Source organism: Nannospalax galili, unplaced genomic scaffold, assembly GCF_000622305.1.
Source record: "Nannospalax galili isolate Female #2095 unplaced genomic scaffold, S.galili_v1.0 scaffold707, whole genome shotgun sequence".
NCBI classification, from domain to species: Eukaryota; Metazoa; Chordata; class Mammalia; order Rodentia; family Spalacidae; genus Nannospalax; species Nannospalax galili.
The window spans coordinates 542181-570175 of record NW_008356263.1 but is presented as its reverse complement, the minus strand read 5'-3'; the positions used below and the strand labels follow the sequence as shown (position 1 = coordinate 570175).

General features: G+C 48.3%; 3 protein-coding genes and 1 non-coding gene across 12 annotated transcripts in view; all 4 read right to left on the bottom strand.

Annotated features, from left to right (window-relative positions):
- Positions 1-12834, bottom strand: part of Ubox5 (U-box domain containing 5) — a 44171-nt gene extending 31337 nt beyond the window's left edge. For 2 of the 4 annotated variants that reach the window (XM_008854470.3, XM_029556857.1), the window contains exon 1: positions 12730-12834. The gene's annotated coding sequence lies outside the window, so the exon portion shown is untranslated. Of the gene's footprint in view, positions 1-12424; positions 12673-12729 lie in introns of those variants that run through there. The other 2 variants (XM_029556856.1, XM_008854471.3) reach the window with 2 other exon arrangements.
- Fastkd5 (FAST kinase domains 5) lies at positions 3387-12842 on the bottom strand. Of its 3 annotated transcripts, none has more exons than XM_008854474.3 (2): positions 12730-12842; positions 3387-6276 (listed from the first exon to the last, which is right to left on the bottom strand). In XM_008854474.3, the coding sequence occupies exon 2, from the start codon at positions 6087-6089 to the stop codon at positions 3807-3809; it is 2283 nt and encodes a 760-aa protein (XP_008852696.1). In that variant the 5' UTR covers positions 6090-6276; positions 12730-12842; the 3' UTR covers positions 3387-3806. The 3 variants fall into 3 exon arrangements, with proteins under 3 accessions (XP_008852696.1, XP_029412715.1, XP_008852695.1); XM_029556855.1 differs by lacking the exon at positions 12730-12842 and adding an exon at positions 12547-12665; XM_008854473.3 differs by lacking the exon at positions 12730-12842 and adding an exon at positions 12425-12555.
- Positions 12843-15637: 2795 nt separating this feature from the next.
- On the bottom strand, positions 15638-27125 carry Lzts3 (leucine zipper tumor suppressor family member 3). Of its 4 annotated transcripts, none has more exons than XM_029556861.1 (5): positions 26286-27125; positions 20719-20881; positions 19716-20192; positions 18534-19382; positions 15638-18204 (listed from the first exon to the last, which is right to left on the bottom strand). In XM_029556861.1, the coding sequence occupies exons 1-5, from the start codon at positions 26372-26374 to the stop codon at positions 17506-17508; spliced, it is 2277 nt and encodes a 758-aa protein (XP_029412721.1). In that variant the 5' UTR covers positions 26375-27125; the 3' UTR covers positions 15638-17505. The 4 variants fall into 4 exon arrangements, with proteins under 4 accessions (XP_029412721.1, XP_008852690.1, XP_029412720.1 ...); XM_008854468.3 differs by lacking the exon at positions 26286-27125 and adding an exon at positions 26053-26190; XM_029556860.1 differs by lacking the exon at positions 26286-27125 and adding an exon at positions 21005-22778 and having other exon boundaries at positions 18597-19382.
- Positions 27126-27659: 534 nt separating this feature from the next.
- LOC115067843 lies at positions 27660-27766 on the bottom strand. Its single transcript, XR_003847212.1, has one exon. It is a non-coding gene; the product is annotated as a small nucleolar RNA U13 (small nucleolar RNA).
- Between the last annotated feature and the right edge of the window lie 229 nt (positions 27767-27995).

Here is a 27995-nt window from a genome sequence, read left to right as displayed (position 1 = left end):
ACTTGCTGTACTGTAATAGGATGCTAAACCTGTTATGCTAATGAGGTATCCTACTTGCTGTGCTGTGATTGGACCACTATCCCTATATAAGCTTGTGCCTTCCTGCAATAAAGGAGACCTAAACCTGGTCTCTTGTGTCTGAATGTGGCTCTGCTGACACAGTCTCCTCACTGGCCCTGGGGTCCTGGCCGGGCAGAAGCAGCGACTACAGGAGGGCAGCACAGGGCAAGCAGAAGAGCTGCCTCAGCACCAGGCGAGCTCTTGGGGTCCTGGCCGGGCAGAAGCAGCGACTACAGGAGGGCAGCAGAGGGCAAGCAGAAGAGCTGCCTCAGCACCAGGCAAGCAGAAGAGCGGCCTCAGCTCAGGGCAAGCAGAGGCACATCCTCGATGCCCATGAGAACAAAGGAGCGGCACCCACGAGAATGGAGAAGCAGCCACCACTGGCAGTGACCGCACTACTCAAGGTCTTACCACTGAGCTATAATCCCTGGACTCCATCACGGGAGTCCTTTAGTTGTTCACCAGTTCTAAGTGCTTTGGCCTAGACTTCAATTAAACTGTCCACACAGTAAGAAACAAATGTGTCACTTTTTTGTTAATTTTTTTAACATTTACTTATGTTCTAAGACATGGAAGATGGGAGTGGGTGTGCAAGTGAAGGTCAGAGGACAACTTGTGGAAGTGGTTTTCCTCCCTTCTACCATGTGGGCTCTAGGGATGAGCTCACTCAGGTCTTCAGGCTTGGTGACAAGCACTTTTACTTAGTGAATCATCTCATTGGCCCTTGTTTTGCTTTGAGACAAGATCTTTGAGACAAGGCTAGTCCTGAACTCACTATATAGCCCAGACTGGCTTCAAACTCATGATCCTCATGCCTCTGCCTCCCAAGGGCTAGAATTACAGGTGCTCACTGCCACACTTGGCTTGAATGACAAATTTACTGTTCATGCTGTTTAAATAACAAATGACTATAGCAAAATGCAGAAGTTAGATATATAATGTGCCAGACATAGTGGCACTTATGTGTAATCCCAGCACTTGGGAGGCTGAAGCAGGAGGATTCAGAGTTCAAGGCCAGCCTAGGCTATAGTGAGTCCATCTCAAAAAAAAAAAAAAAAGTTAGGGTTTGAAAATATAACTCAATGGTAAAACACCTGCTTCACATACCCAAGGTCTTGAGTTTGATGTCAGCACTGCCACAAAAAAAAAAAGAAAACAAAACAAAACAAAAAAACCTACATCTAAGAATGCAATAGTTTGGGAAAAGTGGACATGTAGAAATTAAAATATATTGGCAATGCCCTAGACTGGTGAATTACGTTTGTTTTCCTTTTTTGTGTTTGAAGTTGAGGTAAGTAATTAAAAACCTGGAATGGATTCCTCAGGAAGGACTGAGCATCTTCAATCATTTTCTTAAGTATGGCTTGTAGCTGACAGTCTCATAGGTCCTGATGGAAATAAATCTTTCTCTTCTGCCTTCCTGTACTCAGACTCAGGAAGGGAAAGTACAAGTGGAATGATCTGTGCTGGTCACCTAGGACTCAGGGATTTTCCAGAACATGTGACCTTCAGTGCTAAAGTTGGGATCCTGAGTAAAGTGGGAAGAGTTGGTAATATTCTCTAAAAGGCAAAACTTTTGTATTGTTGAGGTTCAAAACCTGGGGGTGGAGGGGAGTCTACAAAGATAATTTAGAAAATAAGGTGACCATGACACTGAGCAGTTGAGCACCCATTTTGGATCTACAAAGAGGTTGACACAGCTGACTTATAACAATCTGATTTTTAGTCTCATAAGAAGGTAATGGAAAGTACATCTAGCAGATATATAGGTAGGCCCAAACAGGTTACCGGGGTGGGGAAAAGGGAAGAAAAAAATTGCCTGTCAAGTAAGAGGAAAGCATTTCAACTCAAGAGTTAGTGGAATACCAATACAGTGAGCAATTCTAGAAACTAGGCACTTTAGCTTTTAAGACACACTGTTCTTATAATTTCTAAAGTGAATTACCTGTGACTTATTTCATTTTTTCAGAGCTGGCTGAAATGAAAGATGGCTTTCCTTACTTATTCCACATAGATGCCTACCAGTGAGAGGTGCAGGCCTTACTCCATGTGCTCTTAAGTTTCTCCTGAATTTTCAACTTACCTCGGACTTTGAAACCCTAACTTAAACACAAACTCATTCAGAATACTGTTTTGATGCTGCATCTGAGGACTGTCAGACTTACAGAGCTTCCTGAGTTTCAGATAAACAATTTTTTTTAGACAAAAGAATATACACTAAGATTAAAGAAGATATTACTTATTGGATACTCAACAAACTAGGAACAAACAATTTCCTCAAGAAGACGGAATATTTTTCGAAACCCACAACTGCTATCACACTAAAGACTGAAACATTCCAAAGAGGAGAAACAAGACAACTACTTTCACTACTGCTATTCAATTCTTACTAGAACCAATTAAATATGAAAATATAAAACTATCCATATGTGCAGATAACAGGAGCTATACACAGAAAATCCTAAAGAATCTACATTAACTAAATACGTTTGTAGTTAATAGATGAATTAAGCAAAAATGCAGGTTTTGATAGATCTTGATCAAAGGCCATAGGTTAGTTTTAGTTGGCATGGTCAGGAAAATCCTCTAAGGAAGTGACCTTTGAGAGGGCATTACATAATAGTGAGAGGGGTTCCTTTTAAAAGAAATTTTCATAGCCAGGTGTGGTAGCACACACCTTTAATCCAAGGACTCAGAAGACAGAGGCAGGTGGATCTCTGTGAGTTCAAGGCCAGCCTGGTCTACATAGTGAGTTCCAGGACAGCTGGGGCTACAGGGAGACCCTGTCTCAAAAAGACCAAAAAAAAAAAAATTTCACAGACCCCCCCAATGTTTACAAATGACTTGTGTTACTTACATGTATACAATCATGTCTGTGTGTGGGTATGTGCACATGAGTGCAGGTGTCTGGAGAGGCCAGAAGCGTGATCCTCTGAAGCTGAAGTTGTAAGCAGTTGTGAGCCATCCAATGTGGGTGCTAGGAACTGAACTCAGGTCCTCTGAAAGAACACTCTTAATGGCTGAGTATTCTAGGTTCAGTTTTAAGATGACAGTACTTGAAAGATGACTCAGTGGTCAAGAACACCTTCTATTCTTGCAGAAGACCCAAGTTTGGTTCCCAACACCCACATCAGGTGGCTCACAACAGCTTGTAACTCCAGCTTCAGATCTGACACCTCTAGGCTCTGCAGGGGTCACCTGCACTCAAATGCACATACCCATACACATGCACACATGCACACACATAATTTTTTAAATCCTCAAAATAACTGTTACTTAAAGCTAACAAATAAGGAAAAAAGTGCAATACAACTTTCTGGACCAAGGACATTTTGAACATGCTTATTTATTCTGGGCAAAATATACAAACTAGCAGAAACTTGCTACTGGTATTAGGTTACAAGTCATTTTTGGTACCATACAATAGCTACAATCTGCCATAGGCAAGAGAACACCTGTTGTCTACTCAACAGATGGTTTTATTATCCAATTTATACTCTGGCTTTTATAATTATTTTGAAAAATGGGTTGAGAATCCCTATCTGAAACATTTGGAATTAGAAGTGTTTCAGTTTGGGATGTCTGCATTGACTACTATTTAGGTAACTCTAATCTGAATCTGTCAGTGCTCAAAAGTTTCAGACTTTGGAACACTTCTGACTGATTTTCTGATTAGGGATGCTCAACCGACAGGTGTATTGTGTATACCTATAGCTTTTATGAGTACAAATGCCCATGAGGGCCCTTCAGAGAGCAGAGGTGAACACTTTCTCATGGAGGTACGCCAGCTTCTCTAAGCGAGTTCGTTTCAGTAATGGAAGCCATTCCCAATAGGTTAATTCTACCACGCGGTACCCAATTCGAATCAGCTGCCGCCTCTTCATACTGTGCAGTCCAAGCAGATCCCTGGAACCATAACAATATTGGTTCTTGTTTGTCAACTGAATAGCTAGCTTCACTAGTGGAGGCTGCATGTGGGCTAGAGGACACGGGCCAGCCCCAGATCTATCCGATGTCACATTACAAGCAGAGCCCACTAAGGGTATGGTTGCCTTCTTTTCTAACTCCATGGGTGACTGGCCAGTCTCAGTTTCTCCCAGGGAATACTCCTTTGCTTTCCCCTTTAGCAACTGATTCATCAAATCATCTGTAAGGCTGACTCCCACATGCTTAAATCTTAGTTCAGCTACATCTTCAGCTGGTGTCACTTCACTGTTAAATGGTAATGGCTTCATGTAAGCATCGAGCTGGACCTCTAAATCAGAAGATCGGGTATGAGGCAAAATCATATGGTGCTTGATGTACTGGGGGCCACCTAACATGGTCTCAAGTAAATAGAGAGCTTCAAGGAATTCAGGCTTTGCTCTCATATCCCTCCTTGCTAAGTTCCACAGCTTCGAAGACACCTCTTGCTGAAGGTCGGAATTAAGACGACTGCCTCTGTAGTCTGGACACTCAATGCCAACTGTTCCATCAAGAGTATAGAGTTCCTTACTAAGTTCAAATTTACTTCTCTCCTGAGCTAACCTGACAAACTCTGGACTCAGAGCTACACTGATGAACTCTGTTGGAAAGTACTCTGAAAATGCCAAGCCTAGCAGGCAGGTAAGCAGATGTTCTGGGTATTGATTGAATTCAGGCATCTTTCTGTACATTTCATTCATCAGGCTGGAATAAAATTCTTCTGTGTTGGGTGGTTTATAATTCAGAGTTCCAAATGACCACAGAATTTTGGCAATATCCTTACTTCGACAGTGTGCTACCCTAGCAGGCAAAGAGGCAGCTACTGCATTCATTACTCCTTCATCCAGGGTGCGTAAGGCGGAGCAGGCAAGAGTCAGGTGCATAACACCCTGAACCCCCAGGGAAGGAATTCGCTGAGGAGCAATCTCTCCAAACTGCCTCATGAAAGTTACATGATCTATATGAGTGAAACGGAACATTTTGAGAATGTGAACTAAGGCATGACTGCTCAGATGCTGCATGTCAGCACAAGCCAAATCTCCAATTTTCCGCATGACAAACTCAGAGAGACCGCTACTTGACTTAAAAAATCCCAAACAGATTGTACCAACCTCCTCTAAATTAATCAAATCTATATACTTAAGGATCAGGGATTCTAGTTTTTGCATTAGGTCCTGTGGTACCTGACGATTTTCACCTATAATATAAATTAAGTGAATCAGCTGGGACAAGGATAGATCTTTCCAATGCAAATTAAGATAACTAAAAAAAATTTCTAAAAACCGAGGCACTCGGCGGCCTAAGTTCCTCCAAAGATCAGCCACCAAGAGAAGTTGATCCAGACTCATCTCCCATACCTGATGACAAAATCTGGTTTCATACACATCTACCATTGAAGAGGAGTGAGGGATTCTTAAATCAACAAAAGCTTTCAAAATACTGATCAGATTTGGGGTATCAAAGAGCTGTATGTTTTTCACACTCAGTTGGCAGAGCAAAGCAAACCTGGCACTGGACAGCAAAATGGAATGCTGTTCTACTGGCAAAGAGCTCAGCTTACAAAAATAATTAGTGATGACTTCAGGCTGGAGGTCATTTTGATAAACTGTGACTTTATGCAAAATTAGTTCACCATCAGAAACAGACAGGGGCTGCCGAGTCTCAGATCTGTTGTAGCTGTGAAGCTGGTATTCTGGCCTAAGTTTTAAGAAAACTCGAGTGCCTTCAAAGGAATCAAAAACTTCTACGTCTTCTTCATTAAGTTTTATGGAACTAGATGAGCCCGGATGTAACCTGCTGGCCTTAATGGTAGAAGCTTTGTTGAATTCCAAACCCAGGAGGGCACTGCTGGTTGTGAAGACTCTTTGAGACAAGGTGGTGCTACCAGTGTTCTTAACTTTTCTGGCAGGATGGCAGAAGCTACTGTGTTCAGGAAGGTTCTGTCCCCCATGCTGTGTGCTGTTTTCCATTTTCCAAAATGCCATACTTTGGGTTGCAATATAGGTGAAAGGACTGCAAAATGCTTGGTATTTTACAGGTTTTAACAGCTTGAGAGTGGCCGCCATTCCGGTGTCAGTACTGATCTTTTTGGCAGTCAGAGCACAGTCACACGTCTGACCAAGCAACTTCCTGTTCCTATGGTGCTTGACTACAGCTGAACAGGGAGGCGTGTCACAGAAGCTGCCTGGAAATCTTCAGCAGACCACAAGAGCCATGGACCACAAATGACAGGGCCAGAATTGGTGCCAGATACTGAAAAAAGGGTAGATGAAGAATGAGTGGCTTCTACCTATCACAATACCAAAATCTACTCATTATAAGAAATAGATACAAGCCAGGAATAGTGACGCACACCTTTAATCCCAGCACTCGGGAGGCAGGGGCAGGTGGATCTCTGTGAGTTCATGGCCAGCTGGGACATACAGGGAAACCCTGTCTCAAAAAGACCGGAAAAAAAAAAAAAAAGAAGAAATAGATGCATGCGGCTAGGTGTGGTAGCACATGCCTTTAATCCCAGCACACTCTGGGGCCAGGGGCTGGAGGATCTCTGAGTTCAAGTCCAGTCTACATAGTGAGACCCTCATCTCAAACACAAAAACAAAAGCAAAACAAAAAAAAGTGACAAAGATTACACTACTGTCCATGCCATGATACCATGTAAGTTCAATGTTAGTGAATACCCAAAGCACAAGAGAGAAAGAAAACCAGGAGTCCTGCATTTATCATTAAGCCTGCTATCTGCTATAATAGTGACAAAAAAGGGTCATGCTCACAGTATAAAGGAAAAAGTAGGATTTTAGTATTTATTTTTAATTATGTATATGCATATGTGTCTGTATACAAGTATGAACATGTGAGTCCAGGGGCCGAGGGAAGCCAAGTGTTGGAACCCCTGGAGCTAGTTACAAGCAGTTGTGAGCCACCTGATATGGGTGGTAGGAACTGAACTCATGTCTGCTGAAAGAGCAGTAATTGCTCTTAACTACAGAGTTATCTCTCTAGTCCCTCAGCAGACACTTATGATTCTATTCTCCTAGGTCCAGTTTTAAGATGAAAATAGGAGGAGGGCTGGAAAGGGTCATGCAAGAGTAGAAATTCGGGTGACAGAACTCTAATTCTGAAAAGACTCAGCAACTCAGGAAGGCCAACAAAATCTAAATACTAATGACTTTCATTTTGGAGATTATGAAGAGAACACACGAGGGGAAAATCCTGAAATTCAAGCAGTGTTTCGGGAGATTTTTACTTTAATGCTGGCATGACTAGTCTCTGCTACTTAGAAGGCTAAGCCATCTCACCAGTCCCTTAATTCATTTTAAAGTGGTGTAAGCTTTAATTATAGCCACAGTAATCCTCCCAGTTCTTATAGTACAAATTCAATTATAGAATCCTGTCATTTTAGTGATGTTCCTCTTAGAAAAAGGCTAACTGTCCTCTCCAGCCTACTGTGTTTTCTGTTTATATGTAGCCTGGGCTGGCTGCAAACGCATGATCATCTTTGTCTCATCTGCTACATGCTGGGATTACAATTGGGTGCCCCCACATCCACATCCAGTTTCCAGAAGGTTCCCTCCCTCCCTCTCTTTCTTTTTTTTTTGGTTTTGAGAAAGGGTCTCCCTACAGCCTCAGCTGGCCTGAAATTTACTATGTAGACCAGGCTGGCCTTGAACTTACAGAGATCCACTTGCCTCTGCCTCCCAAGTACTGAGATTAAAAGCTTGGCCACCACTCCCTGCTACCAGAGGCTTCTTAACAGAATTTGAATCACTACTGTAAGAAGTCAAGCAACAGGAAAGCATACCTAAAATCTCACTCCTGGTGATAGAGGAAAACAGAAAGTCAGAAGCCTGTTCATTGTGGATCCATGTGTAGAAAGAAAAGAGTCACCCAAAGCTAGGCTTCAAGGTACAAGGAGTACCAGTTCACACAACTGCCCTGCTGACAAGGGGCAGTATAGGTTCCTCTGGAGGGGGCAGATCAGCAATGCCACCACTGAGTCTTCTGCTGATTCCATCCCCACTCTGCCTGGAAAACTGTACATCTTCCATTTTTTTCCCATGGAACAAACCATGAGAGGTTAGAAACTAATGCCATTCTCTCCCTTTCTTTAATGCTTAGTCTGTGTGTTGGCTTTCCCACTACAAGAGAAGAACTGAGTAACTACCACAGAGATTGCATGCCTATAAAACATTAAGTGTTTATTATTTAGCCCTTCATGGAAAAAGTTCACAATCCCCTGCTATAGACCAACTAGTTAAATTAGTTGCGATTAAAATTGTTACTATGGGGCTGGGCTTGGTGGCAAATGCCTTTAATCTTAGCATCTAGGAGGCAGAGGCAGGAGGTTCTCTGTGAGATCCAGGCCAGCCTAGCCTACATAGTGAGTTTTAGACCAGTCAGGGCTGCACAGTGAGACTGTCTTAAAATATGAAACAAACAAAAAAACCCAAACCAAAAATCTTCTGGGAATGACAATAGTCATTTTGTTTGTTTTCAGATAGGGTTTCACATAATCCAGGTTGGCCTCAAGCTCATGATCCTCCTTTGTCCGCCTCACAAAGGCTGGGAGTATAGGACTGTACTACCATACCTAATTTATAAATGTTTTTTTTTAGTTTTGGTTTGTTTTTTGTTTTCCCTTTTGAGATCAACCAGGTGATACAGCCCAGGCTAGCATCAAACTCATCATATGGCTAAGAATGGCCTTGAACTTCTGAGCCTCCTGCCACCCTCTCCTGGGTGCTTGGATTACAGATGTGTACTACCACATCCAGTTTATGAAGTATTGAAGATTGGACCCAGGGCCTCCTATATACTAGACAAGCACTTGAGTTATATCCCCACACCTATAAGTAGTAATTTTTTAAAATTACCTCTATAACTGGGCAGAGTGGCATACATCTGTAAAGCCAGCACTCAGAAAGCTGAATGCATGCTTTTAGTCCCAGCACTCCAGAGGCATAGGCAGGCAGATCTCTGTCTCTGTGAGATGGAAGCCAGCCTGGTCTATATAGTAAGTTCTAGGACATCTAGAGCTACAGGGAGATTCTGCCTCAAAATAAATAAACACACACACACATTCTCTCTCTCTCTCTCTGAGTTGGAAATGGTTAAGAGTACTGGCTGCCCTTTGTTCCCAACACCTACAGGGTGGCTAACAGCTGTTCTTAACTCCAGTTCCAGGGGATCCTGACACCCTCTTCTGTTTCCTTGGACATTGGTGCACTTACTTACCTGCAGGTAAGACACTCATACACATAAAATAAAAAAATAAATAAATAAATAAAAACTTTTTCTTAATGTTCTATTTATTCTTCTTTTATGTGTATACGTGTCTTGCTTGCATGTGTATAAGTACACCTGTGTTGTGCAATGCCTGAGGAGGTATGAAGAGGGTGTTGGATCCCTTGGAACTGGAGTTACAGACAGTTGTTACCTGCCATGTGGGTGCTGGGAATCGAACCTGGGTCCTCTGTAGGAACAGCCAGTGCTCTTAACCACTGAGCCATCTCTCCAGACCCCAGAAAAAATTTCTTAAAAATATGCTCAAAGAACCAGGTGTGGTGGCACATACCAGTAGTCCCAGCACTCGGGAGGCAGAGGCAGGTGGATCTCTGTGAGTTCAAGGCCAGCCTGGTCTACATAGTGAGTTCCAGGATAGCTGGGGCTACAGGGAGACCCTGCTTCAAAAAGACAAAAAAAAAAAAATTATGGTCCAGAAATTCTGCCAGGCAGAAGGCGGCAGCCATGCTAACTGTAGATTATGACTCTTAGTGAATACAGGTTACCAATTATGGGATCTCACACTGTCTTTTTTCTTTTTTGCAGTGCTGGAAATCAAACTCAGGGCCTCACACATGCTAGGCTTTACTATAATCCCAGTCCCTAACTTTTTCTGGGTGCTGAAGTCTCCTGCTGGGAGTCTACGAAGCTTTAAAGTCCCAAAGACTTAGAGACTGACAGTAATGATCCTTAACTGTTAGTGAGGATGTTACCTACAAAGACGGTTCTTGGCTTCTGTTCTCATATAGCAGAGTTTATCAAAATAGGTTTAGAAGGTTAAACACAAGTGTAGAAGTGTGTAAGTCATGATAAGAATCCACAGAACAAAGCCAAAACAAAATCAAGTCTAGCACAAATCATCCCTTCCCCTCTTCTCCACATGCACCCTCCCACCCCCACCCAATTTGGTGGGTATTTTTGGTTTTTGTTTTAAGACAGGATCTCATGTAACCCAGGCTGGCCTCAAGCTCGCTATGTAGCCAAAAAAGGCAGGCTAGCTATGAACTCCTAATCCTTCTGCCTGTCTCCTGAATGTTGGGATTATAGGCACATGCCACCATGCCCGGTCCCTGTTCTTTACTCTTGTTTTAGCTTGCAGAAAAGAAAACAGAACATCACAATCATTTGCCAGACTTCTTCAGTTTACAAAGCCCTCACTCCAATTCTAAGACTCGCTATTCCTTTATCTGAATGGCAAAAAGGGTGTGGGGAAGTACTAGTCTGAAAAGCCCCATGATGAAGTTTTTGTTTGACACAGGTATTTCTTTCAGATAGGGTCTCACTTAAGCAGCCCAGGCTGGCCTGGTCGTTACAATTCTCTTGTTTCAGCCTACCATGTACTAGGATCACAGGTGTGTATTGCCACTGTGGGATGGAATAACAGCTTTTAAAGGATTTGCTAAACCCATCTTTAGAAAAGTTTCTCAGTGCTGGAGAAATGGCTCAGCAGTTAAGAGAACTGACTGCTCTTGTAGAGGATCCTGATTTGGTTCCCAGCACCCATATGGTGGCTAACAATCGTCTGTAACTCCAGTTCCAGGAGATCCAGTGCCCTCTTCTGACCTCCGAGGGCACTCACAACACGGATGCACTTACATGGAGGCAATACACTCATACACATAAAAATAATAAATAAAATATTAAAAAAAGTTAGCTGGGCATGGTGGCACGTCTTTAATCCCAGCACTCGGCCAGAGGCACATGATCTCTGTGAGTTCAAGGCCTGCTTGGTCTACAGAGTGAGCTCCAGGGCAGTTGGGGCTACAGGGAGACTCTGTTTCAAAAAAAAAAAGTTTCTCCATATAATCACAGGGTCCTCCCAGTTCATCTAAAATAGAAGTACTGAAATCACTGACGAAAGCCAGGCAGGTAAAGTATGTCCACCCATATTGTCATGAGATAAAATTCACAAACAGTCCCAGTAACAATCAACAAAACACTTGCTTTTTTTAACTTGTTTTCTCCAGTATGCAAGGTCTGCTCGGTAAAGAGCTTCGGATTTCTATTTTAATATTTTATTATTTTTACCTGGCGTGGTGGCACACACCTTTAATCCCAGCACTTGGGAGACAGAGGTAGGTGGATCTCTGTGAGTTCAAGGCCAGCTTGGTCTACATAGTGAGTTCCAGGACAGCTGGGGCTACAGGGAGACCCTGTCTCAAAAAGACCAAAAAAATAATAATTTTATTATTTTTATTTTTATGTGTATGAGTGTATTGCCTACATGTCTGTAAGTGAACCCATGTCGTGAAATACCTGCAGTTGTTAGCTGCCATGTGGGTGCTGGGAACTGAATAGAAGTCCTCTGCAAGAGCAGCCAGTGTTCTTAACTGCTGAGTGGTCTCTCCAGCCCTTGTTTTTGTTTCTTAAGACAGGGTCTTACTATGAAGCTCTGGCTGGCTGGAAGTTGCTATACTGCCTGTCCTTCATCAGAGCTCTGCCTGCCTTGGCATACTGAGTGCTGGGGTTAAAGGTGTGTGTCACCATGCCTGGCCAGAAAGATTTACTCATGTGATAAATAAGGCCTTGTTAGAGACCAGAAAAAGTAAATCAGTAAATGTGGAAGAGGAAACCACACTGAAAACATTAGCCTTCATAACTGCTAAAGGCCTCACTTCCTCGGGAGTATGGTAGCAGTCTGCACATTTTATTTTAGTCTACCAAGCAGGACTAAATCATCTAGTGCTTGCCCGAAGCGATTCTGGGCAGAACCTACCAGCTCTGGAAAGGCATGTTCTTGGGACTTACACTGTGTGCAAAGTGCAGAAAACAAGACCAGTGCACAAAATACCAATCACCTTCGACTCCAAAGCACGTGGGTCTGAGCTCCACAGGATGAAGTAATGCCCAGATGTCTACACTGAGTAAGTAATGAGGTGGTTCTTAGATGGTTACCTAAAAAGACCCATTAATGTACCTGGTATGTGGGCACCTGTCCAAAGTTTGGAGTCAAAGCAAAAGCTGTGTCACGATCTGCATAGAAAAAAAGCAAGTATTTCCTATTCCTAGAGAGAAAAAGGAGAGGTGGGCAACACTACCCGAGTTGAGCTTATGCAACCAGAAACTGCTAAAAATGAGGAAAAGGTACACGGCATGCTGAAACTTAACATGAACTCACCCTTCCCAAGTCCTCGATTAGCTGCAGCTCAAAGCGCTAGAGTCTGGTTAGAAACACCTACTCTATCGGGGTTACGATCTTCCCTTCACAAGGGGGTTAAAAACAATAACAACAAAACCCACAAGGTTCAGTTAAGTCTCCTGCCCACAGTCACAGAAGTCCGCAATGGCGACGGTGGCCGAGGTTCTGAGAGCAGCAGAGGGGCGCCTGGGACGCGGCCGGGAAGCAGCACGGCCTTGGCACACGCAGGCCCGGCGAGGCGAGCGCAGGCCTGGGGCCAGCGCCCTCCAAGCCGCGCCACTCACCTGAGCCCCACGAAGGCGGTAGCGCGACTTCCAGCCTGGGACCAAGCAGGCTGCGGCCACACTCAGGCTCCACCAGCAGCCCGATTCACCGCCTCATTTCCGGCCAGCTGCCCCCTACTTCCGCTTGCTGGGCTAGAGACGGGTGAGGCCGAGGTTCAAAAGACTTATCAGAGTTTTTCAACGACATTTTCCACAGGAGAATGTTAAGCTTGAGGGAGTTAGATTTACAGAGGGAGAAATACTACTCTGGATGGATCACTTGCGAAGTAACTGAGAAGCATAGGAACAGACTAGAATCCTAGGATTGCCTTCAGGGTTTCATGGCTTTGGGGAAGTTACGTAAACTTTCCAAGCCTTGTTTATCAGCTGTACAATGAGGATAATCATTCATTTCTAATAACAATGTAAAGTGTTCTCAGAAGAGGAACTAGCAAGGAATAGATGAAAAACGGATGCGAGGTGCTGGAGAGATGGGTCAGTGGTTAAGAGCACTAGCTGTTCTTGCAGAGGATCTGGGTTCGATTTACAGCACCCACGTGGTGCTGTTCAACATTCATAACATCAGTTCCAGGGGATCTGAGGCCCTCTTCTGACCACCGCGGGAACTGCCTGCATGTGGTGCGCTTAACATGTAGGTAAAATACTCAAATACCGTAAAATAAAACAAGAAGTTTTTGAAGAGATAAAAATAGGGCCTGGAGAGATGGCTCAGCATTAAGAGCACTGGCTACCCTCACAGAGGACCCAGATTCGGTTCCCAGACCCACATGGAAGCTAACAACCTTCCTTAACTCCAGTTCCAGAGGATCTGACACCCTCTTCTGACCTCCATGGGCATTGTACTACACTGGTGCACTTACATACATGCAGGCAATACACTCATACACATAAAATAAAAAATAATTTTAAAAAATAAATAAAAATAGCCGGGCTTGGTAGCGCATGCCTTTAATCCCAGCACTCAAGAGGCAGAGGCAGGCAGATCTCTGTGAGTTCAAGGCCAGTCTGGTCTACATAGTGAGTCCCAGGACAGCTGGGGCTACAGGGAGACCCTGTCTCAAAAAGACCAAAAATCAATCAATCAATCAATCAATAAATAAATAAATAAATAGTTAAACAATAAAGATGTGAGGAGCTGGAACTGGAGGAGGCAAGAGCTGTGATGGTTAAGTCAGGGTGGTCTCTGCCTCCCTTAGAAAAACCTCACACATAGGTAAGTTTGAGCACCAAGGCAAGGAAGTCTATAAAACTTTTATGTATGTATGTATGTATGTATGTATGTATGTATGTATGTGTATTTTTGAGACAGGGTCTCCCTTTAGCCACAGCTGGCCTGGAACTTGCTTTGTAGACCAGACTGACCTTGAACTCACAGAGATCCGCCTGCCTCTTCCTCCCAAGTGCTGGGATTAAAGGCATGTGTCACTATGCCCAGCCAAAACCTCTTTATTAGGAGGGCCTGGTCCTAGACTGGTCAGTGACTAATCAGAGTCTTCAGCCTTCTCAGTGTCATTAAAAAGGCTGTGAAGGAGATCTGAGAAATCATGCTGTCTCCAGGGCACCATATTGGGGAGACAAAAACAATGTAAGAGGACCTGATCGTACAAGGAGGGATAAGCCCAGAGTCCCAACTTCCCAGTTCTATGGAGGGATGTCTGCCTGCATGTGAACATTTGGTGCCCCAGACCACTGATATCATGGCTTACAGTGGGTCTGTCTCTGCCAACAGAACCCAGAATGAGAAAGCCCACACCCAGGGGGCAAACCACAGTTGCTCCTAGGCAACCATGACAGTCCTGTTCCTCTGCTAAATACTGTTTCCCAGTCTCCCTTGAAATGGGAAGAGCTTATAACTCAACTTTAGTCAACAAGACTTAGACTTACAGGGAAGAGTGATTACATGGTTCTGGGAAAGCTTGTGTGTGTGGTGTTTGTGTATATATGTTTATATGTGTGCATACACATATGAGAGTGTGGAGGCCAGAGGTCAACATCAAGTGTCTTCCTCAATCACTCTCCATTTTAATTTCTGAGACAGGGTCTCTCACTGAACCTGAAGCTCATAGATTCTGGCTAGAATGGTTAGCCATTGAGCTCCAGGGATCCACCTGTCAACCCCACCCACAACCTCCTGTGCTTGGGTTACAGACACAGGCCACGAGGCACACTTATATGTCAGTGCTGGGGATCTAAACTCAGATTCACATGCCTGTATGACAGGCACTTTATTGATGGAGCCATTTTCTCAGCCCCCAGAAAAGCTTTTAATATGACAAACTGGTACAAATCAATCCCATCATAGAGTTGTGGCAGTCACTTTGTGGCAAAGAGGAAACAAACTAGGATTGAAGAGTGGGAGGATGAAAAGTCTAGGTCCACAAAGAACCAACATCTGTGACACCTGACTTCTTGTCAGGTGGGGAAAAATGAGCCACTTTTTAAAGTGTAGATCCAGTTGTGATGCTTACAGAAAACTACATTCATGATTGTAGGGCTTTGTGAGGACAGAAGGAACTACCATAAAAGACCATTGTACAGCACACTTGGGTCCCTTTTGCCACTAATTGAAAACCCATCCTGTGCTAATCACTGTGAGGTGGTTTAAGTGTCTGCAGGTTGCATCCAACTGTTCTGTATCACCTGTCTTCTGGACAGCAGCCTAGTGTCCAGATTCTGGGCCAGAGTCAGCTGGAAATCCTGCTAACAGTTTAAGCTGAAGAGAAAGCCTTATGGTAGGAAAGGTGGAGCCATGACTCCCCCTGTGCAAACATGGAAGAGCTCGGGCTTTAAGCCAGTCTCCTTGCACAGCCCCATGAACACCTCTGGGGAATGCTTATTCCGGGTCTGCCCTGCTCCCCAAACCTTACCTCTCATACCTGAAAGATACAAGAAGTCATTGAATGCCAGTCAAGAGGCTTTCTCCATTTTATTTCTTTGGGAAAGGAAAATGAAGTCTTTCCATCACATATGGTAGATATATATTTATATATATATATATTTATATATATATTGTGGTTGGACATCCCAAAGCTGAGTCTGTTCATATTTTTTCCTCTCTCCCTCTTTCCCTTTTTTATTAAAGCCTTCTCTCATCCCCTGTGGCACAGGCCCAGGTTCTGGAGCAGGTGTAGTGAGAGGTTAGTGGAATGGGCAGTGGTTGCCAGAGTGGCCTCCAACTCAGGTCAAAAGCCTATTGAGGACCACCCAGAAGGTGCTGTGCAAGAAGGTTGGAGGCCACAAAGAAGGCACTCCTGTTTTTGTGGGGGATGCACAGCTCATCAAACAGTAACCAGTCATGGGAAGAGGCTGGTCAGAGGCTGGGGGACTCACTCACAGTAGCTGCCAACTCTCTCCATTCTGCCCCCCAAAATTCATTCTTGGTGTTAGAAGAGAGTGAAAAAAGAAATACAAGGACTGAGGGCCAAGCCACCTCTGATTGTTATTGCTGGTGAATTGGAAATTTACTTTCTTAGAAGAGGAATTAGAATTCCCCTTCCAATCTTGGGGAGATAGAATCTGAGAGACCCCAGAGACAGAAGTGACATTGACTGTCCCAACCTGTACTGATAAAGGGTGAGGACAGGCCTCCCTGGACAAATGAGCCAACTCAGAGCTTGGCAAGCAACCAAAGGGTCAGTGGTCCTCTCAGGTCAGCCTCATTCTTCAAGGGCAATCACATCCAACACTGCCCAGCCTCTCTGGGCCTCAAGGTCAGTCCTGGGCCAGTGGAGCTGGGAAGTGAGCAGTGCACCAAATGTCAAGCAGAACTTTCTACTGGAAGAAAAGGTGAGACTTTGATGAAAAGGCAGCTTGGGGAGATGACATGAGCATGAAAGCAGGAGGCTGGGGGAGGAGAGTGGGGGAAACACAGGAAGACATCGGACACCCATCTGACCTCAGAAATGGGGCAAATGGAATGCCTAAGAGGAAGGTAGCACTTAATAGCTATAATTAAGAGCTGAACAGAGGCCCTTGGTATGGTGGGGTCAACCAAGCAGCAGGGACTGTTACCCTGTAGGATCTTGGCTCAAAGGGTTAGGACAGAGCTGAGAAGCCTCCAGGTAACTATTCCCAAGAACAGGAAGGTAGATTCCTTCTGGGTGCTGAGCTTCCAGCTCCAGCCCTATCCTTCCTCAACATATGTAGAGGGACACATGCTTATGACCACTCCAGGCTCTGAGGCCTGAGCCCAAGATACCTTAGTGGGGAGGGGCTGGGCAGGTAGCCTGCTCAACTGCAGGTATACCATCTGCTCCCATTTGTCCTGCCAGTCTGCCTGGGAAGGAAAAATACCACATGAAGGAGAGAGGCCAGGAGCCCAGGATCTGTCAGCATTGGCAGACCCGTGCAGGCCCCCTCAGGAGGCCTAGGAGAGAAGACAGCAGCACTGGACACAAGGTGGCCAACAGCAGCAGTCCAAAGCCCCATAGAGCAGGGGGCACTTCCTGGCACTGCAAGCCTGCTGCGTCCATCTCCAACAAGAGAGACTTCCCATTATGGGGGCATGCACCTTTCATCTGGGACCTCGGCCCCATGCACTCCATCCTCCCCCACTCTCTCCTTGGCAGGAAGGTCTGGAGTAGCTGTCCACAAAGGCAGTACTAGAGCTGCGTGGACTTGGGGGGTGGGGGGAGCGGCGAGGTGTTGGTCACAGCTGCTTTGAGAACCTCTTTGGTCTGGGGAAATGCGGCATATGGGGAAGGGAAATGGACAAAGGGGACACTGGGGACTCCGGCCTTCGGACAGGGCATTTGTCAGAAGGCTGCACACAGAGCATCAGATTTCTGTGGACTCGATGCGCTCGAGGCGGGAGGGGGTCCAGGCCTTCTTCTCCTCGCCATGCTGGGGGGTAGGCGTGCTGGCACCTCCTGCGGCCCCTCGTTCCCGAAGCCGCCGTTCCAGCTGCTGGTTACGCTGATACATCTCCACATAACTCAGCTGGAGCTGCTTTTGGTATTCGATGACTTTCTCCTTCTCTTCCAACCATACACGGCGCTCCTCTGCAAAGCTGGCACCTTGGCGCTCCCTGGCCCGCCTCTCAGCAGCCAGCTCAGCCTGCAGTCGCCCCACCTCTCGACGCAGGGCCCGTGTCCCACTCTCCCCCCCAGCATCCACCTCCCCATCCATGGAAACCAGGGAGGCAGCAGCTGCTACCCCAGCCTGTCGGCGCATCTTGGCCTCATCACTCTCACAGGAGGCCAGCGCCTCCTGGGGTTCGGCCAGGTCCACGGGGGTCAGTGCAGGCTTGAGGCAAGCAGTGGGCACCTCGCCATCACCCAGCTCCAGGCTGGCCTGCTTGCTGCTGAAGGAGTCTCTCAAGCTGAGCAGCTGCTCCTCTTTCTCCCGCAGTGAGGCCCGACCCTCCCGCAGTTGTGAGCGCAGTCCCACGATCTCACTGAGCTTCTGCGACACATCAGCCTGCGAGTCCTTCAGCTGCTGCTTCAGGAGGGAAATCTCACCAGCCTTCTGGCACACCTGGGCAGGGACAGGTGAAAGCAGAAGCCAGGGTAAAGGCAGAGCCGAGGCGATGAAGGCTTACCTCAACCCAGCTCCCACATCTAGCACCAGAGGTACCAGCTTCCCCTGGACTCAGATTCAGTCCCTGGGGCTCCCCGCCTGGTTCGGATCAGCTCATACAGCCCAGGGTCAGCCTCGGCTCTGTCACTCTGAACTGATTTAGTGACCCTACTCTTTTCACACCCCCCCTCCCCACTTCATAATGGTTAGCTGCTGCTCTGGGGTCTCCAGAGGGGCAGAAGTTGAAAGGGAGCTAGAGAGGGAAGGCCTATGCCCCCAGCCCGCACCTCCCACTTAGTTTCCTCCATCCGGGGCAGGAAGTCGGCCTGCTCCTTCTGGCAGGCGGCCACCTTGTCCTCTAGCTCTTCCCGCTGCCTCATCAGCTGGGCTGCCTCCTCCTGCAGCTGTTTTTTGTCCTGCTGTAGCCTCAGCACCTGCAGCTGTAGGCCCTGCTGGGCACGCTGGGCACGGCGGGCCACCTGCTGCAGCTTTCCACTGCAGCCCTGCCGAAGCTCAGCGAGCTCACGCTCCCATGCCTTCTGCCGCTCTTCCAGCGCCTGGGCCACTGCTGCCTCGCTCTGTTCCAAGCTGCGCCGTAGCGCTACCACCTCCTGCTCCTTCTCCCACAGCCGCTCCTCCAGCTCCTGGATCAGTGCACTGGGCGAGGGTGGTGAACAGGCTGCAAATGGCAGGCCCCCACTTCCGCCCTCCCCAGATCCCAGGTGGCCTGACCGCCCCATGGATGATGACCCACTCTTACTGGAGGCGCGCCCACTGTCAGAGGTCCCCAGATCCTGGTAACCTGACCCCCCACTGCTGCCACTGCCATAGCTGGCAGTGCCGATACGGTTGATATGGCTGGTGGAAGCACTGAGGGGTGCCAGATGCTGGCTGTAGCTGGAGCTATAGGTGGGCAAGCTTGTGAGGGAATTCCGGCCCGAGTCTGAGAGGCCGCCCCCACTCCCACCCGCTGGGGTCATGGTCCGAGATTTATCCAGTCCGCCCTTGAGGCCACCAGGGCCCTGCCGTCCCTCAGGGGTCCCACTGGTCTGTGGAGGACACAAGTTCTGCATGGAATGGAAGTTCTTGGGTACAACAGGCTTGAAGGCTGATGGCCGAACTAGTGGCTCTGAACACTGCATAAAAGCAAGGCAGGGGGAGTGGGCATCAGAGTGAGGACTTAGCCTTGGCCCTTCCTCTTCCCTATGTCCAAAACTTTTTAAAGAACTACCTCCCACCCCTATTAGATCTCCACTCTGGGGCTCCCCATCTAGGTCTCTACCTCATGTCTCCCAAGAGCCATCTCTATCCTGGATCCACCAATGAGACAGCCCCATAGTCCTACTCCACAGCTTCCCACCCTAACTTCCAACCTCCCCCCGCCAAGAAGTCCCATTTCACTCCTCCTCTCTGGGTTACCTCCCACCCTAGAACAAGGCTATGAAGGCTCTCATGCCCTAGGGACTGACCTGGTCTAGTTTGCCAGAGGTGGCCAGGAGCTTGGGTGGGTGACTGGGCTCACGATACTGTGGTGGAGCCTTGTCGCTGCCCCCACTGCTGCTGCTGCCACCACTGCTGCCCACCACATTGCCACAGACATCTGTGTGATCGCTGCCCCGAAGCTCGCCATTGAGGTAGAGAGAGTTGGTGAGAACCTTGTCCTCTGAGGGGTAGCGGCCAGGTCTCTCCCTACTGACCCCACCACCACCGCTTCGGGGACCAGGGAAACTGCCCTGGCTGCCCCCACCCCCTGTGCGGGTGCCCACACTTTTTATAGGAAACTCCTGGGCATGGGCCACCCCACTGCCCACACTGCTCATGGCCAGGCGGGGATCTGGAGGTCCAAGCTCAGAAGGCCGTGGGGCAAAGGCCAGGAGAGGATCCCTCCCTGGGTCAGCACGCACAGGTAGTGTCTCCAGCTTCGCCATGACTAAGCCAGAAGGGCACTGTGGGCACAGATAGGAAGGCAGAGAGGTCAGAATCCATCCCACCCACACCCCCAGTCAGGTCAGTCCTGGCCCCAGTTTGTCTCTCAGTGTCCTCTACATTGGGCATACAGGTTCCCAGGTTCCCAAAGTGAAGGCATAGAGCTAATAGCAATAGCTTGGAAATGGGGGCACCATGCACATACCTTTCCAGCTGGGCTCACTCTTAACTCCACCCCCATCCATCAGCCTCCCAGACTCAGTGACCCTCTCAATTCTTTGTTGCAACTGACAGAATTTAGTTTTCCCTAAAAAAAAAAACTAAATTCTGGGTCATGGCTGCTACAGTCCAGATTCATGGCTGGGAGGATGGGGGGAGGAGGGGGTAGTAGCAGAAAGCAGTACCTGAATCCAATAGGGAACCTCAGAAGTTAACCCCTATCTATATAAAATTGACAGTGGGAGTCTTTCCCAGCCCCCTGACCCATGGTTTTTCAATCAAGGGTAGAAGTGAAATCTCACTACAGGTGCAAACTTCTCTCCTTACCTTTTCAAGGGGGTGGGGGGCTGACGGGTCCTCAAGCTTGGGACCCTCCCAGGCCAAGTCTGCGGGGGCCATATGGCTCACTCTCCCAGTCGGGGCTCGGCCTGAACCAGCTGCGCAATTTTGGACGTGCCGACCGAGCCATCCCGGACTATAGTTTTCTTCTCTGTGAAATTGGAGTAATGAAAAACCCAGCTGCTGCGCGCCAGGTGCCCTGGTCTTTGAGTGGGTGGGCGGAGCTGCCGCTGCAGCCCGCGCCAAGGTCGCGGGTGGGCGCAGACTGACACACCCGGGTTGCGGCTGCAGCAGGTGGCAAAGGAGCGCTTCTGGAGATCTTCCTAACCCGGCCTCATGGGGGCTTGGCCTGAAAAAGCCACACTCTCTGAGGTCAATACTCTGGCGGAGGTTCCCAAGTTGCCAGAGGCTGGAGCAGAGACACAGGAATAGGGACACAGCAGGGCCAGCAGCCCGCTGCCTCCCGCCCAGCTTTTCCCACAGGTGGGCGGAGGGGCGGGGCTTGCACAACCAGTAATGACCCCTGAGGATCCTAAGCCTGCCCAACCCCGCTAAGAATCCTGTACCACCAGGAAGAGTTCTTGGATTAGCCATTCCTCCACCCCTTCCCTTTGGACCTTGACCCTGCTTGGTTGACAGAGAGTTCTCCCTCCCTCAAAGCTGGCCCACAGAAGGGGGAGCAAGGCTTCGGATTTCCTGTGCTAAGAGGTTTTGTTTGCTTCCTGGTTCTTTTGTCTCAAGTCAGCACCTTGAAACACCGGCCGCAGAGATCTGCATAACCCAGGTAGGTAGGGGCACCAGGCAGTCACTTTAGCCAAAAGCTCAAATAGCTCAAATACATAAGTGTGCCAGAGATCACATGTGCCAGAGATGAAAGTGGGCCAGCCTTCAGACCTTTAACCCTTAGTCCCCTTAGAAAGCAGGCACCCTTCTTCCCTATTAAGGGGTCCACATTGCATCCCCTTGTCTGCTCTGCAGACTTCCTACTACCCAGATACCTAGTTCTAACATTGTAGCCTTTCTATCAAACCCAGACCATGGGAGGCTGTCCATACATTTGTCCTTCATTAACTTCTGGTCACACTAAGCATTATGGTTCTAGGTGGTGGATAAATTCACTATCAAGCTGGTCCACTGCCATTGTAGAAATCCATTTTCTCAGTGCATATCCCCACAGGTATAGATATAGATAATGGCACATTGCCACTTTCCTCCTCCTGGTCAGTGTGTGCCTATACGTAGGCTAGCACCAGTCTGGGGCACAAGAGGCACCTAGTACAAAACTAAAGTGCAGAATGGGCAGGTGCACTACCCAAAGAGCCAGGCCTCCTTAAACTTTGTGCTTTCAGCCTCTCTCATTCCCACTTTGCCCACTGCCATGGCATACGTCAGCCTGCTAGCTCTCAACCTTGAAACCCCCTCCTCCCTGAAGCATTGCCCCCTTCTCTCATTCTGAGTGCAAGGTGATGAACAACTGAGACTGGCAGTGTGGAGGGTGAATGGCCTGAGGGTTGGAACCAGCTGGGAGGCCTGAGCAGGGTTACAGGAAGAACTGGCAAGACCTCATACAGCTGGAGTTCAAGTGGAGGGAACTTGAGAAGAGGCCAGGGCATCAGTGTGGTTGACAGCCTTAACACGATCAGAAGATTGCTTGAGAGAAATAAGTGGGGTCTTTTTGTTTTGTTTTGTTCTTTTTGACAGGGTCTCCCTGTAGCCCCAGCTGGCCTGAAATTCATTAGGTAGACCAGGCTGGCCTTGAACTCACAGAGATTCACCCATCCAACAGGTGTTTTTAAGAAGAGCAAAGAGATACCTCTTACCAGTGGAGAGAGTAGGATTGTGAGCATCCAAGAATGGTACAGGTGAACCCAGCATCAAGCAAAGGTGGCAGATCCCCAGAAATATGGGAGGTAATACAGAAGTGGGGAAAAAGTCAAAAAGAAGCTGGGCCCTAAAGACCAAATGCAGGGGGTGGGGTTCAAGAATGTGGAGGCAGGGGCTGGAGAGATGGCTCAGTGGTTAAGAGCACTGGCTGTTCTTGCAGAAGATGCAGGTTCAAATTCCAGCACCCACATCGGCGGCTAACAACGGTCTGTAACTCCAGTTCCAGGAGGTCTGTCGCCCTCTTCTGTCCTCCTTCAGCAGTGCATGACATGGGTACACTTGCATATATGCACACAATACACCCGTACACATAAAATAAAAATAAAGCAAAAATAAACTTAGAAAAGAGCCAGGTGTGGTGGTACACACCTTTAATCCCAGCACTCAGGAGGCAGAAGCAGGCAAATCTCTGTGAGTTCGAGGCCAGCCTGGTCTACATAGTGAGTTCCAGGCCAGCTGGGGCTACAGGGAGACCCAAAAAGACCACCCCCCCCAAAAAAAGGGTGTGGGGGCTGGGCTAGAGATGGCTCAGTCATGAATAGCACTGGTTCCTAATACCCACATGACAACTAACAACTGTCTGAAATTCCAATCCCAGGGGATCCAATACCCTTTCCTGGCCTCTGTGGGTATTTCACACCCAGGGCTGTATAGTGAGATCCTCTCAAACAAACAACTAGAGGCTATGCAAATGGCTTAGTAAGAGTGCTTGCTTGTAGAGCCTAAAGACCTGAGTTTGAATTCAATCCATAGCAGCCACAGCCACATAAAAAGCTGGTTATGACTGTGCTAGTGCCTATACAGTGATCAGGGACTGGAAGTTCACTAAGGCTTGCTGGCTGTCAGCCTAGCTCCAGGTTCAGTGAGAGATCCTGTCTTAAGGGAATGAGGCAGACAGTGATAAAGCAGTACATCTAATGTCCTCCTCTCTGCACACATAGGTATGCATAATACACACACACCATGCCTGCAAGTGCACTCACACAATTCATAGACAAAAAAATAAAATTTATCAGGGGGCTGGAGAGATGGCTCCATGGTTAAGAACACTGGCTGTTCTTGCAGAAGACCCAGGTTCGAATCCCAGCACCCACATGGCAGCTAACAACTGTCCGTAACTCCAGTCCCAGGAGATCCGACAGCCTCTTCTGTCCTCCGTGGGCATTGCACGACATGGGTGCACTTACCTACATACAGGCAATGCACTCATACACATAAAATAAAAATAATAAAATACTTTAAAAGTTTTTTAAATAATAAAATATTTTTTAAAAATTTAGTAGGAATTTGACTGTGTTGAAACACTGAAAGTAGGCACCACTAGTGAGATTAAGGACCTAGGCAAGGCGCCAGCAAGGGAGCTACACCAGAGGCCTAGGTGGGGGCAAGAAAACCCCCAGAAGTGAATGTGTTGATTGTGAGTGACAAGAAATAACATAATGTTTGAGAAGATGTTTTATAAACTATAAAGTTCACTACGGCCCTTTCTGAGATCTAGGAAAGGAGAATCACAGCCCAGATTGGACATAGTCATACACATGTCACCCTGCCTCATTCTTTCTCTAGGGTGTTTGGTCCTTGCCAAGTTCAGGTGCCCAGAGTCCTGGATATTGTCCTGACCTTCCTTCTCATGGTCCACATGGGGAATGCTTTGTATTCAACCTACAGGTGATCCCCATAGAGCTCCTTGCCATAACTCTAATCTGCCCCTTGCCTCTCCCAACCTTGGGCTACTGCAGATTCTTTCCTGAAAACCCTGGCAGAGACCTGGAAGGACAATGAGGGGGTTGTATTTCCCCAATTAGTGGGAACTAAGGTGAGAGAAAGAGCTGAGCTTCCTCTGTGGGTCAGGCTCCTGGACTGGCACAGGTAACTGAGTGTGATCTGCACAGGCAGCCTCACAGCATGGCCTGTTTCTTGAGTCTGCTTCTATCCCATCAACCTTCAATACCTGTGACATTACAGTAATAGTGGTCAAAAGGGGCCAGTGGATTCTACCTGGGGAGTTACATATTCAGATCCCTCCAACCCACAAAGACCACACAGGATTTCTCCAAAGGTGGAACACCTGGGGACACAGGCCCCAATCCCAGCCCATTCTACCTCCTAAGGAGCTCAACAGTCACCACCACCCCCAACTCCCCCAGCAAATACCCTGCTGGATTTCCTCACTGGCCTTTATTCTCCTGCACCCTCTCCCCAGCGGCCACCAGGGGACTATTTCTAAAGGGTAAAGTCAATTTTGATCCTGTTCTGGCTATGTCCATCCATGAGCAGGGTCAAGTGCAAGTGTTCCGGCAGCATCAGTGTAAATCACAGCTCAGCTGATTAGGAGTGGAACCTCATGCAGGTTATTCCACCTCAGATTCTCATACATACCTTGTTGGAATTTTAAGAAGTAAACGGATTATGTGTAAAATGCGTGGTATTCCTTTCAACCCCCACAACCAAAGAGAGCTTGCAGCAGGGTCCTTAAGGCCTTTCCTGATGACCATTCTATATTTCCCTGATGTGAGCTCTACTAAATACACAACCTATTATCAGTTCTCTGCCCAACCTGTATTCTTTTGGAACCAGTCCAAATTCTGCCTCAGGATATATCTCTGATAGTTAGGGGTCTTGGGGCACTTAGCTCAGCAGCCTCTGGGAGATTTCACTCTCAGGCTTCCTGATAGCCTGTGGTGCCCCCAGGGTACAAATGATGTCAGGTCTCTGGGCCCTGGCTTCAGAAAATGCAAGGCAAACGCATGTGGGAATGTTGGTCATGAGCAATGCAAATAGGCAATGAATTCAGAGAGAGAAACCGGGAAGAGGGACTGAGGGAAGGGATTCGGGGGCAGAACTTCTTGGTTGGGATGCATGAGGGGAGATCCATCTTCCCTGGGAGGTGTGGGCACCTGCAGGGGAAGAGGCTCACCCCATAGATCCCAGCTCTGGTGAAGCAGGTGCTTCTGGCTGAGGGGACCGATAGCACACCCCCACCCACCTACCCACCCCAGCACACCAACGCGCGCACACGAGCCTCTGCCGCGCGCGCACGTGTGGGGTGTGTGTGTGTGTGTGTGTGTGTGTGGCCATTCGCCAGCAGATAAGAGACCCCGACCACAAACCATCCGTGAAGATGCCACGGGGGTCTCTGCGGTGGGGGAAATTCCACCCGAACCTCCCTCGGTTTCCCAACAACGCGCGTGGCCCCGAGGGGCGGGGTGCAGAGAGATGAGGTGACATAATCCGAGCCGCACCCCCTCCGTCCGCCACCTCCCCACAGGCCGGGTGAAGCTTCCATGACATCATCGGCCTCATTCCCCAGTCCCCCGGACCCCAGCGGAGGGACGCGCCCCCTCCTCAGCTCTGGACCCGCCAGAAGCGCCGCGTGCAGCGGACGCGGGATCCGGAGGGAGAGCCTGGAGGGGCAGCCCTTGGGCCTGCATCACTTACTCACTGCCTCAGGGTCCCGCGCAGGGGCTCCGACACCGGCGCCAGCTGCCCGGCTCGCTGGCGCAGCCCGAAGCCCGCCCCGTTGGGCGCCGGCGCGCGCTTCGCTCGGCTCTCAGCCCCGCCCGCTCTCCGCCCGGCCCGCCCACCAGCGGCTGCGGCAAACGCGGGCCCGCCCTCCGACCACGCCTCCCGGGGCCGCCAATCCCGGGACCCGGTGGAACGCCGCGTCTCACCCCGTGGTCGCTGAGCGCTGCCGGCGTTCGGGACCCGTCTTCTCCCCGGCTCCGTGACACCCCAGCTCTGTGGCACCGACCTTTTGCATGGCTCCGGGTATCCGCTCTCTCGTGTCTTGGGCTCAGCCCCCAGTCTCTGCTCTCCAAGTCCAAGCAGGAGCCCATCCTCCCTGAACCCCACATCTTTGGCAAGGAGCCCCTCCGCTCCGACTCAGCTGAGCCTCGGTCTCCTGCACCGGCTCTTCCAGAACTCGGCCTCACGTCTTAAAGAGCCTTTACATCTGACAGGTGCGGAGGGTCGTTGCTGGCGCCGGGGAATCCGACCTCGCGGAAGGAAGACCCAGCAAACCGAAGCAGTTTGAAACTTGCGGCTGTCGAAGAGCCGAGGGAAATACACATATTTTGTATTCCAGTAGGCTTGGAACGTTTTCCCCTTGTGCTCTGTGCCTGGCGTGGAGCCGACATTTCATCGGGATCCCAGAGAGCGAGCGAACGAGTCGGGTGAAGACTTCAACCGGACCCGGCTCCCTCATGAGCGCGCCTCAGGGTGTCACGGGGACTGACAGCCGCCCAGGAAGACTTCCTGAAGGAAGTCTTAAGGAAGCCACCCTATGGCTTTAGCCGATTAGGGTGGGGAAACAAGCCAGGCCCAGATTTAAGCATTAGCAAAAGGTAGTAGTGCCAGAGTCTGTCCTAAAAACACAGCGCTTCCACTCTGAGATCATTGGGCTCCTATCTGCTGTGGCAACTGACGTGCGGGGGGCTGGCCTTCAGTCATCCTATTTTATAGTTTTTATTTCTTGGTTTTTTTTTGGTAGTTTTTGAGACAGGGTCTCCCTGTAGCCCCAGCTGGCCTAGAACTCACTATGGAGACCAGGCTGGCCTTGAACTCACAAAAAATCCGCCTGCCTCTGCCTCCAGAGTGCTGGGATTAAAGGCGTGCGCCACCACGACCGGATCTTCTTGCTCTTTTCTAATCACCCCCGCCCCCCCCACAATTGTTTTTAAAGCCTGTTTTTGGTTCTAATGTTTGCTTTTAAAATTATTAAATAAAGTAAGGCATGGTGGTGCATGCCTTTAATCCCAGCACTCAGGAGGCAGAAGCAGGTGGATCTCTTTGAGTTCCAGGCCAGCCTGGTCTACACAGGGAGTTCCAGGCCTGCTAGGGCTACAGGGAGACCTTGTCTCAAAAAGATCCTCCCCCAAAATATATATATATATATATATTAAATAAGATGTTCCTATTTCACAATTATCAATGACAAATCATTTTTACATTCTTTCTGTAAGGAACTCTGTGAACCAGGGTGCACTCGAGCTTGCAGTGATTCTCCTGGCCTGTGCCACTGAGTCCTGAGAGAAAAAGAATTTTTTTTTCACAAGATGGGTAATGTGTCTATGTGGTAAAAAGGTTTGTGGGAGGCACCAGTCACACAATGGCATGCACATCCAATCATCATGAGTATGAACCAAAAAAAGAATTCCGGAGAGATTATTTATTTTTGAGACAAGATCTCCCTGTAGCACCAGCTGGCCTGGAACTCGCTATGTAAACTAGGCCGGCCTCCATCTCACAGAGATTGCCCTGCATCTGCCTCTCTGGTGCTCAACATTAAAGGTGTGCACCAGGCTGTAATGAGTCTTTTGCCTTCACATCTATTTATATTTGTCCCTTTTAGCATGGATGGTAGACCTAGGTTTTGTTTACAA

Bases quoted from the DNA above. Each gene is read 5' to 3' on its own strand.
- Fastkd5 (XM_008854474.3), bottom strand. From the start codon at position 6,089: ATGGCGGCCACTCTCAAGCTGTTAAAACCTGTAAAATACCAAGCATTT.
- Lzts3 (XM_008854467.3), bottom strand. From the start codon at position 21,324: ATGGCTAATCCAAGAACTCTTCCTGGTGGTACAGGATTCTTAGCGGGG. The intron at 20,882-21,004 runs GTGTGTCAGTCT...CCAATTTCACAG, and splicing joins CTGCTGCAGCCGCAACCCGG to AGAAGAAAACTATAGTCCGG. The intron at 19,383-19,715 runs GTCAGTCCCTAG...GCTTTTATGCAG, and splicing joins CCTCTGGCAAACTAGACCAG to TGTTCAGAGCCACTAGTTCG.